At 51.2% G+C, this 17,063-nt stretch overlaps 1 protein-coding gene across 11 annotated transcripts in view; it reads right to left on the reverse strand.

The window, feature by feature from the left end:
* COL13A1 (collagen type XIII alpha 1 chain) overlaps positions 1 to 17,063 on the reverse strand; it is a 136,833-nt gene that overhangs the window by 66,190 nt on the left and 53,580 nt on the right. For 8 of the 11 annotated variants that reach the window (XM_084751952.1, XM_084751961.1, XM_084751960.1 and 5 more), the window contains exons 1-4: positions 13,727 to 13,731; positions 7,974 to 8,000; positions 4,957 to 4,992; positions 1,333 to 1,359 (exon numbers count right to left, since the gene is read on the reverse strand). In XM_084751952.1, the coding sequence (XP_084608078.1) occupies positions 1,333 to 1,359; positions 4,957 to 4,971 (42 nt within the window). In that variant the 5' untranslated portion in view covers positions 4,972 to 4,992; positions 7,974 to 8,000; positions 13,727 to 13,731. Of the gene's footprint in view, positions 1 to 1,332; positions 1,360 to 4,956; positions 4,993 to 7,973; positions 8,001 to 13,726; positions 13,732 to 17,063 lie in introns of those variants that run through there. The other 3 variants (XM_084751956.1, XM_084751953.1, XM_084751954.1) reach the window with 3 other exon arrangements.

Raw genomic sequence — 17,063 nt, forward strand, 5'->3', positions numbered from 1 at the left:
CAACTAATTTCTCTGTTCATTCCTTCAACTGAGACAGGGAAAGCAGTGCCTGCCATATGGAAAGTGCTTTAAAGTGCTATGTGGTCTGGGGAAGGTGGCATGTCTCAAGTAAGCAGTTTTACTCCACCCCCCCCACCCCCCACCCCCGCCAAACCTCCAAGATGGGACCAATAGTCTTGTTCCATTTGGAAGACTGCTGGGCCCTACGATCAAGAACCTCAGCCTTGGAGTCACAGCCCACAGAGCTCCTCTCCAGCTCTGCCGCCTTCTAGCTGTGTGGTTATGGACACGCAACTTTCCTTCTCTGGGCCTAGTGCACAGAGGAAGAGTAAAGCTTCCGGGAAGGGCTGTGAGCATTAACTGAGCCAATGGACGCAAGAGCACCCACAACATGCCTGCCGATGGGGAGACACTAATGTTGCTAGCACTTGCTACTTTGGAGGTGGGCTACTTTATGGCAGTAACTGTGTGTGTGTGTGTGTGTGTGTGTGTGTGTGTGTGTCTGTCTGTCTGTCTGTCTGTCTGTCTGTCTGTCTGTCTGTCTGTGTGCCTGTCTCCGTGTGTCTGTATATGACTATGTCTGTGTGTGCCTGTATGTGTGTTGGGGGCATCTCCTGCCTGTAACCCCAGCTCTCAGCAGGCAGAGGAGGCAGGAGGCAGGAAGATCGTTATAAGTTTCAGGTCAGCCAAGTGACCTCTAGGCTAGCCTAGGCTACAAATCAAAACCCTGTCCAAAACAAAACAAGCAAACACAAAAAAAACTCAACAAAAACAAAAACCCCAGAACAACAACAATCCCCCCCCCACAATATTAATATGCCCAGTGTATGCAAGGAGGGAAGCAAAGCTGAGGCCCTAGAATCTTAGCTTCTAGTGGCTGCTCGTGTTACTTCCAGGGACTTCCAACAAACCTGTCTTTCCTGGCTCCTACTTTCTCCTCTGATTGGATAAGGCATGCTCTGAAGTCTCCAGAACCTATCAGGCTGCTCTTTCAGAATGTCCTTCCCTCACCCCAGCTTCTGGCTTCTCAGACAGAGTGGAGGGTCCTCTCTGTGACTCTGGGGTTCTCCTTGGGCAGTCCCAGCTACCCAGCAGTGTTAAGCCAGTCTCTTTTCCTTGGAGGTGGGTGACAGCCCACAGCTAGGAATCAGAGCAGTGGGGCCCTTCGCATGTGGTTAAGGCAGGGAAGGGCAGACTCACTGATCTGGGACAGCTGGGGTCTTGCCCAGGAATCCCAGGTTCCACACCAGGGTGTGGAATATGTTAGCCTAAAAGCCTCCTAGTGAGGGAGAAGGCTGGGATAAAGGTGGGAAGTGTGCAGCAAGGACTCACCTTCTCGCCTGGTAGACCTTTGACACCCTGGGCAGGCAGCCCCACGAAACACAGGACACGGGGAAGAGAGATGGGGGTGGGGTGGGGGAGAGGGAGAAAAAAAGAGCATGAGAGACAGACATGGACACAAGAATCTGTGTTAATGGCACAGCAACTGAACAAAAGAAATCGCCGTGAAATAAGAAACACAGCACAACAGAACACAGATGCGGACACGCGACGGCCATCTCAGCCAGCAAGCATGACCAGCTGCTCTACATCAGTAGGAGAGAAAGAGGGGACCCTGTCCAAGTGCTGCATGCATGAGAGAGAGAGAGAGAGAGAGAGAGGGCTGGGGGGGGAGAGGAGAGAGAGGGAGGGAGGGAGACAGAGACAGAGAGAGAGAGAGAGAGAGAGAGAGAGAGAGAGAGAGAGAGAGAGAGAGAGAGAGAGAGAGGTGAGCAAGAACCAAGTCCATGGGCCATGGGGAAGGAGTTCCCACGAGCATGACCGCCAGCTGTGAGGGTCCCTCTGTGCACACAGTACAAAGCCTTGTTAAATGTGGTAAAACTGGAACCACTAGAGCTGGCAATGCTCAGAGGAGGGAAAGCTAGAGGCATGCATGGTGGTGGGCAGAAGGTGGCTACTGGACCTGGGTGGTTCAGGCCTGTCATCTCAACTACTAAGGAGACTGAAGCAAGAAGAATACAAATTCAAAGCCTGCCTTAGCTAGAGACTGAGTTCAAGGCCAGCTAGGGGCAGCTCTGTGAGATCCTGTCTCAAAGTCTAAAGAGGGTTGAGGATCGAACTCAGTGGTAGGATGCTTGCCTCATATGCTCAAAGCCCTACATTCAGTCACCAATCCTACAAAAAGGGTAGCCAGAGATAGAAGGAAGGAGACACAAATTCTACAAGGAGGGCAGATGAGAAGAAAGCTGGATACCCAGCCAGTGGTCCCTTGGTCCATTATTACTATGGTGGCCAGCAGATAGGCAGCCTCACCACAGGCCAGTGGCGCCACCTCTGGTGAAGTCTGGGAATGACCCTGGAATTTCACACCTACTGGTCGTTGGACACTCCAGTCCTTATCAAGTGGCTTAGGCCAGGATCCCTAGTGAGAAGCCAAATGGGCCATTCCACATTTAAAACAGCACCAGCAGTGAGAAGTTCCAAAGTGGCTGGAAAGGAGCTCTGCCCTGGAGGTGGGAAGCTTCCGGGGGTGGGGGGTGGGGTGCGGGTTGTGGGGGGGAGGGAGGAGGTGGCTCCCCCAACTCTCCCCATTGCCACCACACAGGAAGCCCTGATTGGGGAGGGCAGGAAGGAGGAGCCGGAAGCACAGTTTGCACTTAGCAGAAATTTCCTACAGGCCAGCTGCTGTGCCCAGCGGGGGGGGGGGGGGGGTGTTGGGTGGAGGTGGGGGCTCCCAACACTTTAAGCTAACAGGAGCAAGCTGTAGGCCAGGTTGCTTGGGTACAAAAATCAACTCTACTCTCTTCTTCCCCAGGCAGATTTTACCCATTTAAAAAAAAAAAGGGAATTAAGGCTGCAGCAGAGGCCTATGTTCCTCTTATGGAAGAACGGCAGGGTAACGTCTCCTCTCTGCGCAGGGCCTAGTGTCTAAATGGGGATACTGCTGGAGCAGGCAAAGTGCTCAGTGCCCTGGTATGGAATCAGTGTGAGGACTCCATGAAGGGGGCCAGGATCCCCACAACCCGACAGGTCTCGGCAGCCTTATGACACTGAAGAATGGCACAGCTCTGGATGTACGCACTGACTGTTTTTCCACTCGCCCTGGGTACGAAGCCTTGCTGAGTGTGTATATAGAGGGGCAGGCGAGGGAGTAGAGCGGTGGACGAGAGTTTTGAGGTTGCTGAGGGGGAATGCCAGGGCCAAGAACCCGGTAGATGTCGGGCAAAATGGTATCGACTAATGTGAGGACCCCCAAGCACCACGGGGGTGGCCTCACAGCTCATACTTTGCATGGAGCACCTGTTCTGAACTCTAGAATGTTCCAGGCCTCAGGGTTGGGGGTAGGGGGTAGGGGGTAGGGAACATCCATTTAGGGACAACCCCTCTTTTCAGCTGTGATGTTATGGGTGGTTTTCCAGCGTCAAGTTTAGAGCCTGGTTGCCTGCCTCAAGTATCCGCGCACTTACGTCCTAGTGCATAAGACATTTACCTCCTGAGCCTTGGCTTTCTCATCTGGAGTACTGGGAGCGGGGTGGAAATCATGTCTTTGCATGCAGTACTCGCGAGCTGATTTGTAAGGGCTCTTTGGTTCAATGCCCAGCATGATGTCAGCAGTGGCCAAGGGTTGCCTAAGCTCTGGGTACCCCAACTCCATGCTTGCTCCAGCCATGCAAATTCACACACAAATGTCACAGCCAGGCTTAAGGACAACGCCAGCACAGAGATGAGAGAATCATCGTCAAAGCCAGCGATGATGATGGCGGCTAGGAGCGTGCTGGAGGTGAGGGCAGACGCTGGTGGGAAGTCGGCAGCAGGAGGAGGGGGCAGCCTGACTATGCCTGTGCCCTGCCTACATCTTAATTCAGGAACGCCCTTGGCCACCTCAGGCTTCTGTCTAGACTAGTGGCTCTCTACCTTCCCAATGCTTCAAACCTTTAATACAGTTCAGGTTGTGGTGACGCCCAACCATAAAATCACTTCCAAGGCTACTTCAGGATTGCGATTTTGCTACTGTTATGGATTATCATATAAGTATCTGATATACAGGATGGTCTTAGGTGACCCTGTTTGACCAAAGGGGTTGCGACCTACAGGTTGAGAATCACTGATCTGGACCCTAGAGACGTCCACTGTGAAGCTGACAGGACATCCCAAGGGCCGGGGACTCAGTTCCTCTAGCGAGCCTTCTCATAGTTTCTGGCCAACCACACTTGAACCCTTTCGTCGTTTTTCACAAATGGAAATATTAACTGTATTCATCCTTATGAGGACCTGGAGGAACCTCCTGGAACCAAGCCCCCTGCTTTCACTTCCTCTGAGTGTAGTGTCCATCCATCGAGGACACCCACGGGAGATTGTGACTGGTCAGGGAATGGCTGCAGAGGCAGCTGGTGCCTTGGGGGTACTCAGGCCTTACTCCACCCTCTGCCCCCATCCATCCCCACCCCCTGGCACATTGGGTGACATCCTAGTAGTTTTCCCTCTGCTGCCTGGTGTTCTGCAGGGGAGTTAGTCCCCGTGTCTCCAAGGAGAACACACCCCAGGCTTCCGGCAGGTGCCGGAAACACTGGTTTGTATGGGGACCCTATGTACGCTGTGTCTTTCCTAGATATGTGTACCTATGATAAACTTTAGTTTGTAAATTAGGCCCGGGGGAAAAAAAAAACAAAACACAATAACTTGCAATGAAAGAGAACAAGTTTAACAGCGTTTCCTAAGAGGTTGAGCAGATGTGGTCTCTTTTGAAATATCTGACTGGAGGTGACTGAATACCGTTCGCTCTTCCTGTAAGTCTGGAGACCAAAACAAAATGTCTTCCCTTCCCTTCTCCTTGCTTGGACCTCCCCAAGTTGCCCTGAGCGGCACCTCACCATGCCCATAGGGAGGACAAGCCAGGATGGAGAAGCAAGCAATGCAAGCCCCACCCCCCAAGCAGGGACACGTGGGCCAACTCACCATCCGTCCAGGCATCCCGATGGCACCCTTGTCCCCCTGATGAAGGAGATGGAAACAGTCAGTGTGGCTGCCACCTGCCAAAGCGTCCCACGCTCTCACTGCACACCTGGCTAGGGGACACAGCTAGCCGGCTTTGTTGGAGCAGCTGGGACAACATCCGGGGGTGGTACCAAGTGTCACGTGGATGTCATGGATGCACTTCCCGGGGTGACCTCACTAACTAGTGCGGGGACCTCAATGCCTGAACCAGACTTGCCATCACGTATGGTTTTCCGCACTCAGGCATGGTGCTCGAGAATAAAGGTTACAGCAGGAGGCGGCGGTTGTCAGCCTGGACCTGGATTTTTCCTTTACTTGTCTCCAATGCCCTTTCTCCCTTAGGTTTGTGTTCTTGCAGCCCATCAGTGGCAGCAAGAAGGGGCCTAGCAGTCATCATCATCCCTGCTCTAAGGCACAGAGCAAGACAGAAGGGCGAATGACTTCCCTGGGTCTGTGAGCCAGAGCCACGGAAGCAATACCTGCCCCCCCCCTGCTCTGCCTCTGCTGTCCTGTCCTGCCCTCCCCTCTCTCCTCACAGGCTACTTCAGCATGTGAATTCAGATGCTTTGTTTTGTAGCCAGGGTTACATCCTCCTTGCTCTGGAGATCTGCTTACAAAGGTTCCTGCGCCGCCCCCCCCCCCTTTCAGGAGAAAATATTGTTTTCTAATCATAGGCATGCTGACACCATAAAAATCTGGGGCGGGGCCCTCAAAGGATGGGGAGCAACAGGGTGTAGAAGGTGAGATGATGTCCGGCCTGCCAGGCAGGGGAAGACTACACTGAAAACCCCCCTGGGATGTGGGGGGTGGGGGGGGAGCGGTTCTGGGGGTGATTGTGGATCTGCTGACTCCAAAGAGGCAACCACAGAGGCAAAATGCCCCAAGGGACAAGAGGCATCCCAAGACATATGTGGGACACACAAGAAATGCTGTCAGTTCCTGTTAGGCTTCCACTGTCGAGATCAAGGGCATCTTTGAGCAAAGCATTGCGCCTTTGCTAAGAATGGCACAGGGTTGGCCATAAGCACCAAGTGTTTCCCCATCCTCCCTGAGCACCAGCCTTACTGTGTGGGAGATGGGGGATGAGAGTTTTGAGGTTGCCGAGGTCCCCTTGAGATGCCGCTGCCTCTGCCTCATGCCAAGAACCTGGCATTTGGTAAACTTTGGGCAAAACCATATTGACTGAAGCTGAAACCCTCCGTACCACGGTTCTTTATGCATGTTTACCCTTCTCATCCTCTGTATCCTAACAAAGAGGCAGCACACATGCACCTGCCTGTGGGTTGCCTCATGGTCCTTCACGCGGAAGCTTAGACCCTCCGGCAGCGGATCTGCCCCTCCCACCGCAGACACGCCAGGCCCGTGCTTGTTGTCAGGTCTGGCTCTGCCAACCTCACAGTCCGCTCACTCTTGGGCTTTTGAATGATATTGCAGGGTGTGTGTATGTGTGTGTGTGTGATTATTTTTCCTTTTCGTTTGGAAAATAATGTTTTTTGCAGCCCTGGTCATAAAATGCTCAGGTTAAGGACAAGTGTGGAAAGGCCAGAGGCTGGAAACTCGGCAGCATTCTCCGCTCTGTGAATCGCCCCCTAAATGCCTTTTAAAGGTGGATGCTGTAAGGAAAAAAGAAAAGCCTGCCCACATTCCTCTGGGTCATCTGACTATACCCCTGCTTAGATTTCACGGGACTGAGTCGCTGTCCTTCTGAGCTGCAGCCCTGGGAAAATCGCTGCTTTCAAGGCCGAGCAGAGATTTCCATGTGTACTTGACTAAACTAGTCACTGGCCATTGATTCTAGAAGCTGGTGACTTAGTCAAAAGGCCGTAGAAGGGTCTAGAATCCAGCAGAAGTGGCCTTCAGCAAAGGAAGACAGGGAAGACAGGTGTCAACAGGTATCTCCGGTGAGAGCCCCTTCCCCGAATCCCTTCCAGACCCCGCCTAAATGTCTCCTCCAGGCCCCACTACAAAGCCCCAATCTATGCCCTCCCTCTAAACCCTCTGAATGGCTACAGCATCTTGCCTGAGCCACACCCTGCTTCAAAGCCCACAGTGTTTATATCCAGCCCTCATCTTGTTTATCTAAGCAGGACACCACAGAACAATGTCTTAGAAGGTTTTAAAGTTGGCGCTCAACTAAGCGTCAGGCATGGGTCACAGGAAACTGCTGTGCTCAGTGGTGCGGGGTAACCCGCTAACAATTCACTACTGAAACTTGAACAGGTTGGACAATGCATTTTACCTTTCTGTGCCTGAGCCCTTGTTTTCCTATCACCAGAAATGGAGTTGGGAATTCCTACTTCTCTGAGCTCTTCCTTTTGTTCTCTGAGTTATTGGGCAATCAAGTCTGGGGATGCTCAGAATGCCCGACACCAATGAAACCTTCAGGAAGAGTCAACTATACACATGGCATCTACATACATTTGCCCAAAGTCCCTGTGGTTACTCGGCACGGCCTTCTTATGGCAACCGAGGAGGAACAAAGGGTTCGAGTCCACCTTTCACCAGAGGGCAAAGGAAGACTAGACTAGACTAGAACAATTGTCTGGATGTCATCTGCCATGAAGAAGGATGGGAATGACCCAAGGGCTGGCCACTTGCTCCAGTTCCCATGACAGAACGATCAATCTAGACAACGGCTCCTGTGTTGGAAGGATCTGCTGCTGAGTCTACATGCGTAATGCCCTAGGAGAGATCCCAAGAGAGCTGCATCCATAGACCTCAGATGTTCTCTAGTGTTCTGAGGTAGAAGGGATGGGAGTGGTTTCACCCTCAGCCACAGATTAGAGACTCCAGAGGGAGGCTATACTCAGAAAACTGTCAGAAGAACTGGCCACCCAACCTAGACAGTCGAAAGAGTGAGTGCTGGGGGCTAAGGTGTGGCACGGCGGGAGAGCCCTTGGAGGGGGGCATGGGCCCTGGGCTCTATCCCCAGCATCCACATGAAAGGGAGGCAGGCAGAGAAGAGATGGGTTACTTACTGGGAGTCCAGGCCTTCCAGTGGGACCCTGAAATAAAGAGGTGGAGAGTGAACTTGACACAGGTCAGAGTTATGAACAGTTAATGCGGGGCATGGCCCCAATCAGCTGTGACCTCAGGGAATTCCTCTGTGCTGTAGGAGCTTGTTATTTTACTAACTAAACAAGGATGGGGGTGGGCTCCTTTCTGTCATCCATCCATGCATAAAACCAAGTAACCAAGAACTCCTATATGCCAGGCCCAGGAACAGGAACAGGAAACAGAAAGATGATATGTCCTTTCCCATGACTTAAAGGTCACTAGGGCTTGGGCTCTCATTAGCTCGGCCCTGTCTCTGGGTCCTTCTGTCACATAGAAGAATCCCTATCTACCACCTTCACAAAACTCAACTCCAAATGCATCAAGGACCTCAACACATGACCAGACACCCTGAATACGACAGAATAACGGATGGGAGCCTGTAAAGCGGATAAGTTTCTGTATGGCAAAGGACACTCACTCAGGCAAAGTGTCAGCCTAGAGTGGTAAAAGGTCTTTACCAATTGCACATCTGATAGAAGGTTAAAATCTAAAATATATAGAACAAACAAACAAACAAACAAAAAACTGAAAAAAAACCAAAACCAAACCAAACCAAAACAAAACAAAACAAAACAAAAGCAAACAAAAACAAAAACCAAACACTCTGAACACCAGGAAACAAATAACCCAACTTTAAAAATGAGGTACATATCTAAGCAGAAAGTTTTCAAAGGGTGAATCACAAATGGCCAAGCAACACTTAAAGAAATGTCTAACATCCTTAGCCATCAGGGAAACGCAAATGAAAAGAAATGATGGCTCATGCTGGTGAAGATGTGGGGTAAGGAGAACACTCATCCATTGCTGGTGGGAGTGCAGACTTACAGTCACTATGGAAACCAGTGTGGCAGTTCCTCGGGGAGATGGGAATTGATCTACTTTAAGATCCAGCTGTACCACTCTTGGGCATATTCCCAAAGGACTCTGCATCCTACTACAGAGACGCTTGTTCATCCAAGTTCACTGCTGTTCTGTTCATAATAGCCAGAGATTGGAAACAGCCTAGACATTCATCAACTAATGAATGAATAATGCAATATGGTATATTTATACTGGAACATTACTCAGCTGTTAAGAAAAATAAAATTATCAGATTCAAAGGTAAATGGGTATGTGTGAAGGTTAGCTTTTAAGTTTTCAATATGTGTGTTTTAATCTGAACAACCACAGAGGGTAGGTACCTACTAAGGAGCCAGTGGAAAGGAGTAGATTTCTCAAGAAAGGAGAAATAGAATATAGTGTAATGGGGGGGGGGGATGGCAAAGGGGAAACTAAAATAGGAAGATTAAATAGGGAGGGGCCTGGGAGGGCAGGGTAAGGGAGGGACTATGAGGAGTAATAACTAATGCTGAAGGACAGTTGAAAAACCATATGGAAACCTAGTACTGTTTAAAATATAAACATTCATGAAATGAGTCTAAATGGAGTCACCAAGTAAGGGAGAAGTAAACACCCCAATATCAGGACTAAGTTATACATTGTTGGATTGTTGGCAAAGGGGCCCCGCAGGAACACCCAAGGTTGTCAGTTGTTCTCCCCAATCTCGTGGTGACGACCTGCTGCTGAAGATAGCACTTTCTTACGCCACTGGAAACACAGAAGTCAAGCCGACGCCTAGTTAGAATCTTGACCCTACTGACTAGTGCTCACGGCACTGGGAGGCACTCTGCACATTACAGAGGAGAAAAGTAAACACCAACCCAGCCATAAACCCATCAAAGATAGGATTGTGCCACAGTGGCACAAATGCCAAGGGAGTAACCAATCACTTTTTTTTTTTAATTGGATTTAAGACCCATTCCACGAGATGGAACATCTGACACTGCTCAGGTGGCCAAACGAGAGATGCCATAGATCGCGGGCCTAATGCAAAACCTACTGCTATTATTCTGATAAAGGAATATAGCAATAAAACGACACACTGTAGACCCATAGATTGGTGCCGTAGCCCACGTCAGAGAAGCTGCTTCTTACAGGAGTTGGTAACTCACACAGCGTCACACAACTGGACAATATGCATAGAGCGAGATACTCTGCAGCACTCTGTCCTAAATGGGGATGTGGTCATCATCAAGCCCCTCCCCACAAGGCTCGGCAATCTATACAAGGGGAGGCAGAAAGAGTCTCAGAGCAAGAGGTGACTACAGGACTCCAAGGAAACACTGTCTCCTAGATAAAACGGGATTGATGCCTAGGAACTCAAGGAGACTGTGGCAGCAGTCACAAAACCTGTATAGGCTCAAGCCAGGTGGGGTCCTAGAACTGAGGGGTGTGGGGGGGAAGTGGGGAGGGGGGAAGGTAGACACAGGGTCCCACCCCTAACCAAAAAGCTATCATCCTCAATTGATACCAAATGGCAAAGGGATAACCAGTTTCTCCCCAGTGTTGTATCATTTGAGTATATCAACCACACTGCAGCACAGGCTCGGGGAGCAGGAGCAGTTTGGCCCACACAAAACAAACTCAATGGTAATTTTGTGGACCTTTTTGTTTCATTTTGCTTTGTTTTGTCTTGTGGGTCTTTTGCTTGTTTGTTTTGCTTTTTGCTTTTGTGCTTTTGTGGGTTTTTTTTTTTTTTTTTGTATGTGTTTCTTGATTGTTTTTGGTTTTGGTTCTTGTTTGTTTTTAAAAGCAAGTGAGTGAGAGAGAGAGAGAGAAGAGCATCAAGTTAGGGAGGGAGGGAAGATCTGGGAAGAATTAAAGAAGGGGAAACATGGTCAAGAAATAGCATACAAAAAAAAAAAATTCAAAAGCTGAGCCTGAGCCCTGGCGTATGGGGTGTGGCCCAACACAGGTGGAGGTGTTTCTGCAGCAGAGACGGACTCTTCTGGACTCAGAGCAAGCGCTGTGTAGCCAGCCCAATCTGTGCAGTCTTGGCTCTACACTTACTACATGAGTGATGAGGGTGCCCTTAAGTGTCTTGGTTTCCTTGTGCCTTTGTTTCCTCACCTTGAAAATGGGAGAGCAGTCACTGAGTAATTGTCTGTCTTTTGTGATGAGAATAGACTAGCTACTCCAAACACTGAACTCGGGGCCTTGCGTACTGCAAATGCTAAGCAATTGCCGACATGGGCCATTACTGGAAGGGAACCAGCTGGGGAGGCACAGGGCCCAGGACAAGCCATGCTTCATTGAGTGTCTGGAGCATTCCTACCTAACTGCAGACTTGAGTTTTACAAAAACCAATTTCCCTTTTGCTCAGACCAACGGGGAGCATGAAGCCCAGTTTTTCTGTCTCTTCTGTTTAATTCCCCACCCCTACTTCCTTACCTAGTTTGTCCTGGTTTGCTTTCTCTCGCTGTAATAAACACCACGGCCAGGCCGAGGGTTGGGGGAGGTTTGTTTGGCTTACACATTCAGATCTCAGTTCATCACGGAGTCAGGGCAGGAACTCAAGGCAGGAACCGAGGCAGGGGTCATAGAAGGGCACTGTGGACTGGCTTGCTTCCCATGGCTTGCTCAGTTTGTTTTCTTACCCATGCAAGGACCACCTGTCCAAGGGCAGCATTGCCCACAGTGGGCTCTAAGCAAGAAACGAACTTGCTTACAGGTCAATCTGTTGGAGGAAATTTTTTTTTCCAACAGAGTATCTCTTCCCACATACACAATTTGTGTCAAATTGACAAAAACCTAACAAGTACATGGTTTCAAATCTCTCCCCCCCCCAAGTGAGGTGGGATAAAAATAAATGAAATAAACTAATCAACAGGAATTATAGAAAAAATATTAGGAGATGCTGTATGCTCCTAAAACTCAAGTGGGGAAGTGGGGGACAAGCTTCTGCTTTGGACACTGGGGTGGGGACAGTGGAGAAGGACAGTTTGCTACCCTTTGCTCATCCCAGCTACCACATCGGTGTGCCCTCCATGGTGAGCCAACCTTGTGCCCACAGGAACCTGGAGATTCCCACCAGAGTACCGAGCCGGCCCCTGAGAGACTGCCCACAGGGCAGCAGATGGCCACCTGTCCCCTGGCCACCAACATCCTTACTTCCCAGGAAGCAGAGAGAACAGGGCTCTCTTTGGATGTGTGCCATCCCTATTCCTCCTGCTTCTCAGTTTTTTGTTTTTAGTGTCCAGACCTAGGCACAGCTCTGGGGCCTCTCCTCTGCAACTAGCTTGGGAGTGCAAGGAGCTAACCGGGCCTTGCCTCTCTTGCACCACAGCTCAGGCAGGTAGAGACTGTAAGTAGGGACTCATACCCCACTTCCCTTGCCAGTCCCCAGAATCCAGAAGACTCTGGCTGGGAACAACATGCCAGAGAAGCTGGCACCACTCTTAGGATACCAGAGTTCTGTTAAGGGACACAGTCAATGACACCTCTGCAGTGTCCTTAGGATGGAGCAGGTGTGAATTCTTGCCTTCCAAAAACAAGGAGGATACATGGCCCCACCCCTGCAGGTGGCCTGTCATAGTTCCTTTAAAAAAAAAATAGATGAAGTCTAAGATTCCCAGGTTGGCCTTGAACTCCCTGTGTAGCTGAGGATGACCCTGAAGTTTGGATCTTCCTGTCTCCGCCTCCCAAGTGCTGGGATTTATTTGGGGATTGAACCCAGAGCTCCACACAAGCCAGGTGAGCAGGTGAGCGAGTCCTTTATCAACTCTGCCACATCCCCAGCTGCTGCCATTTAGTCTGGAAGATGGGTGACAGGAATGACCACCTGAGGCCCCTAAACCCACCCTGATAAGGCACCTTCCTCCTTGGCTCTGCTCTCTGAGTCCTACCAGACAAGGTGGTGGCAGGATTCTTGGGGGTAGGGGCTGGGATTCCCAGGGTACCCACACAGTGTATTGCATGACTGTCTCTTTAAGGATCGGGTACACTGGTTTCACAAGTAAGGTACTCTCTTCCTCTGGCTTCCATTGGTTCCCCACAGTCCCCAAACCACCTCCTAGCAACCCAGGAGGGAGAAGGTGGGGTAGATTTCAGTAACCTTGAGAAAGATCTGATGTGAAGCGGCTGGCCCCTTTCGGAGCCAGTCCCCAAGTCCCCCCAGTACCCTTGTGTCTATTGTAGGGCTATCAAATGTTGTCCCTCAAGGAGCAGGTGATTCTGGTTTTGGGTCCTTTACCTTCAGGACGTGCTTCCTGGGGTTCTTCTCTGGAATTGGAAAAGGTCCAGCTCCCTGCCCACCCTGGCACTAAGGCCCAGAAAGCGGGACATGTTACCTCTACTGCCATCGCCACCACCAGCCTCAGCTGCCCCTCGGGGGCCTGGCCAGAATGGAGCTGCCCACGCAGGGGTGTGGATGGCACTGTTGCGTCTCCCCAGCTTGGAGCAGTGCCCTGACCTGCTTTCTACTTGAGACAAAGACACTGGGGGAGGGAAGTAGAATCTAGCAGGTGATCTTTCCTCTTTCTGACATCGGCCACGTTTTTGACTGTTGATGTATGTGTGTTTGGATTGAGGGGGTGGGGGTGGGGGAAGGAGACACACAAAATAGCCAGGCCAATAAGGGCTAAGCTAGACTTCTAGAATGAAATGAAGCCCAGAAGACCAGGGTGATGCATCCCTGAGGGGATGCAGGATCCTTGATCTTTGTGGGACATGTGGAGGGACCCTCCTGGAGGACAGCAGAGGCCTGGCTGTCAGCGCCCCACCCAGGGCCCTGTTACCATAGATGACACAGGCCTTTGAGAATCACACACGGGGACCAGCTGCAGCCCGTACTTACAGGAGGTCCTGAAAGAGAGAGAAAAGGGCTGGTCAGTGTCACTGCTGCCAGAGGGAGGGGGTGGGGCGGTCACCTTAGAAACAACATCCAAGAATTCTCTGGCAAAGGGGTTTCCATCTGGTCTTCAAAGTTCCTCTTTTCCTGGCTCACTCTTGCCAGTGTAATCCATTTTCTCTCCATGTTTTTATTATTGGATGAGAAATGCAGGGCTCTGGACCCCAGGCTCAGGCCTTGAGAGGGGGCTAGCAGTCCCCATCCCTCACCTTCCTGTCTGTCAAACTGCATTCTGGGGGACCTGACAGCATTTTTGTGCTCCAGACTGCCCCACGGTGGCTTCCAACCCATACTCAGGGAGGTCACAGAAGGTGCGGGAGAGATCAATGCTGCTAAGCATGTGCACCAGTCCTGCAGGCTTTTCCAGGACATGCAATGGAAAACTGGCAACGGGAGTGCAGTGGGGGTGGGGGACCCTCTCCAGCCCTCCCCTCCCAGCCTGATGTCTATCGGCCTGGCCTGGTTTCTGTTAGGCATTATTGAGTCAGCTGGTCTTGCCCTCCTGGGTCTGCCGCCCACTGCTGCTTTCCTGACACCCACTTCGTAGTCTTTGGCCCAGCCCTCTCTCTCCACCGGCAGCTCCCTTCTTCCGTCCCTCCCCCTGCCCGCTTTCCCTCCCTCCGCACCGGACAGCAGCAGCCCAGTCTCATTACTAACAAGTTCAAGCATTGTGAGGGTGGGAGCCAAGAGGGCAGGAAAAGAGGGGCGTGACAGGAGGAAGCCTCAAAGGCATTTCGGTAGAATGGAGCTATGGAGCCCCCATGGCCCCTAGGGGAGGAGTCCCGGCTGTGTGTCCCCCCCCACCCCAGCCCCTGCTGACCCGATCACATCTACTAGGCTACTCCTGTGGTCTTTCATGTTCTGCCAACATGGCCGCCTTATCCCCCCTCCTCCCCCACCAGGCTCCTATGACCCCCGCCCCCCAAAAAGCCATTTTCTTCTCCCCCTCTCTTATCTGCCAGTATCATTCTGTGTTCTGGTCCCCGTCCAGAAAGAAACAGCCCATCTCATGCTGGCCTCTGTCTAGCCATCATGTTCGGGTGAACAAAATGTTTCAATTAAAAAAAAAAAAAAGACAACGAGGGGGGTGGGGCAGGGGAGAGGCAGGGGGGTGGGGCAGGAAGGTGTAGCTGCTGCCTGGGAAGCTCTGGGCCAGATGGCAGGATTCCAGAACAGGCTGGGGACAGCATGGGTCAGGGAGGGAGAGCATCTGGGACCTATTAGGCTGAGGGACAGGGCAATGTCATCCAGAGCCCGCAAAACTATCTCAGAAGCAGAGGCTGCCCCGGTAAGCCTGTGCCTCCTGGTTGGTGGACATGTGTTCAACAACGACAAAACTGAGCTCTGGGAATTCTCAGAAGCCTTTCAGGTCTGACAGAACCCTGGCTCCCAGTTCACAAGATTGGGGACACCCCCTGATGATTCAGGGTGGAGCTCTGGTGGTGGGTCTGCCTGTGCCGTGGAGCGGATATCCAGGGGTGCTTCAGACCTATCGCCACACGCCCGTGCCCCTCACTCAGAATGAGATTAACATCCTGCAGGGCCATCTGTAGCTCTCTGTAGGGCATCCCTACAGCTCCCATGGGACTCAGCTTTGCCAAGCTGTCACCACCCTGGCCTGTCACTCACAGGGACTTCAGTGAGGAGAAAGAAGAGTCTCCTAGGAGACCTCCAAGCTTGTCTGTGAGGAAGTTTCAGGATTCACCCTCCATCTCCACCTCCCTTTCCGGACTGTAGACACAATGTTACCACCATCAGGAAGCTCCTGCTGCCCTGGCCTCCCTACAGTGATGGATGAGGACTTCGAACCATGAGCCAAAATAAACTTTTCCTTCCTCCAGTTGCTTTGGTCAGGTATTCTGCCTTAGCAACAAGAAACTAGGACTGAATGGGAGGATGAGATGGCTCAGCGGCTAGAGGTGCTGCCAACGCTCATGACTTGAGTTTGATTTCTAGGACGCATATGGTGGATGGGGAGAACCGAGTGGACTAGGCTTTGTCCACAACACTTTTCTATCAGTGGGGAAGATTGCCATCATCCCCATGGATACTTGTGGAAGATCAAGAGAGAATCCACCTGCTGCCCTCCTACCTCACGTCTCAGGGGCCTGCAGTGGGGACCCCTGGATTTCACATCGTAACCCTCGCCCGGTGCTATGTTCCGTAAACAGTGGGTGCGCAGCTGACACGTCTGCAAAGTGTACTAGGGCTGGTCATGTCACCTGTCTGTGCTCAGTCAGTCATGTGACTCCTGACGGGCCTATCCTTCTGTCCAGGCAAAGGACAGCCACTCCAAAGCATCATCAACTCCACTCCAGACAGACTAGGGATAGAGAGGCCCGGGAGGTTGGACGAGGATGGGAATGGGGTCCAGCCTCTGATTCCTCATTTGGACCCTCCTAAAAAATGCACCAGCTCTCACCACTGACCTAGGGAGGGGGCCCTGTGAGCGACTGTCCACATCACCCCATGCAGAAAAGGAAGAAGCCACCTGTGCCTGCTGCAGGCCACAGTGACAGAAGATTGATTGGAGAGTGATGGAGATTGTTCCAGGCCACCTGGGAAGGAGGGAGCGGACTGCAACAGAGTGTCCAGGAGTGGTTCACAGTAGATACCCAGAGTAGAAACTTTTCCTTGCATAACTGCCACCCGGGTCTCTTTGAATAAGGAAGTCTTGCCTTTTCTAAATAGACAATCAGGAACAGACCCTGTGAAGAAACCTGGGGCGGTCAGAATTCTGTGCGGCCTCTCTTCAATATGTTCTTACCAGGCTACGGCTATATAAAGGTGAAGAGCATCTTAAAAGATGACCTTTGAGGAAGGAAAACTGCATTAAACAACAATAACAACAAAAAGTAAGCCCACGTGTTATTAGAGGCCTGATGCTAATCTCTGGTGTCATAGAGATAAATAGCTCATTTCCTCCTGCTGAGAGGTTAAGAGTATCCTATGTGAGAGAGCTGGAGACTATCCAAAGGTCCCTGGTGGATTGTGAAGACTCTAGGAAAATGCCTGTGGTAGGAGGAGTCATTCATTCATTCGTTCATTCACTTCTTCAGTCAACATTTACCAAGTGCTCAGGGCCCTTCGTTCATTCAGCAAATCACATCATTTTACAAATCAGTGTTACTCGGGGTACATAAGGCAGAGCGCTGATAAGACCCTTAGGACATCATATCCTCTCTTAAGCTTGCGGCGAGATTGGCAGGCTCATCCCTTCTCACTGACTTGGAAACTGACCTTCCAAACCGTTTACTCACTCTCCTGACAGAGTATCACACTG

The sequence above is a fragment of the Acomys minous genome (genome assembly GCF_964271855.1).
Source record: "Acomys minous genome assembly, chromosome: 13".
Lineage (NCBI taxonomy): Eukaryota > Metazoa > Chordata > Mammalia > Rodentia > Muridae > Acomys > Acomys minous.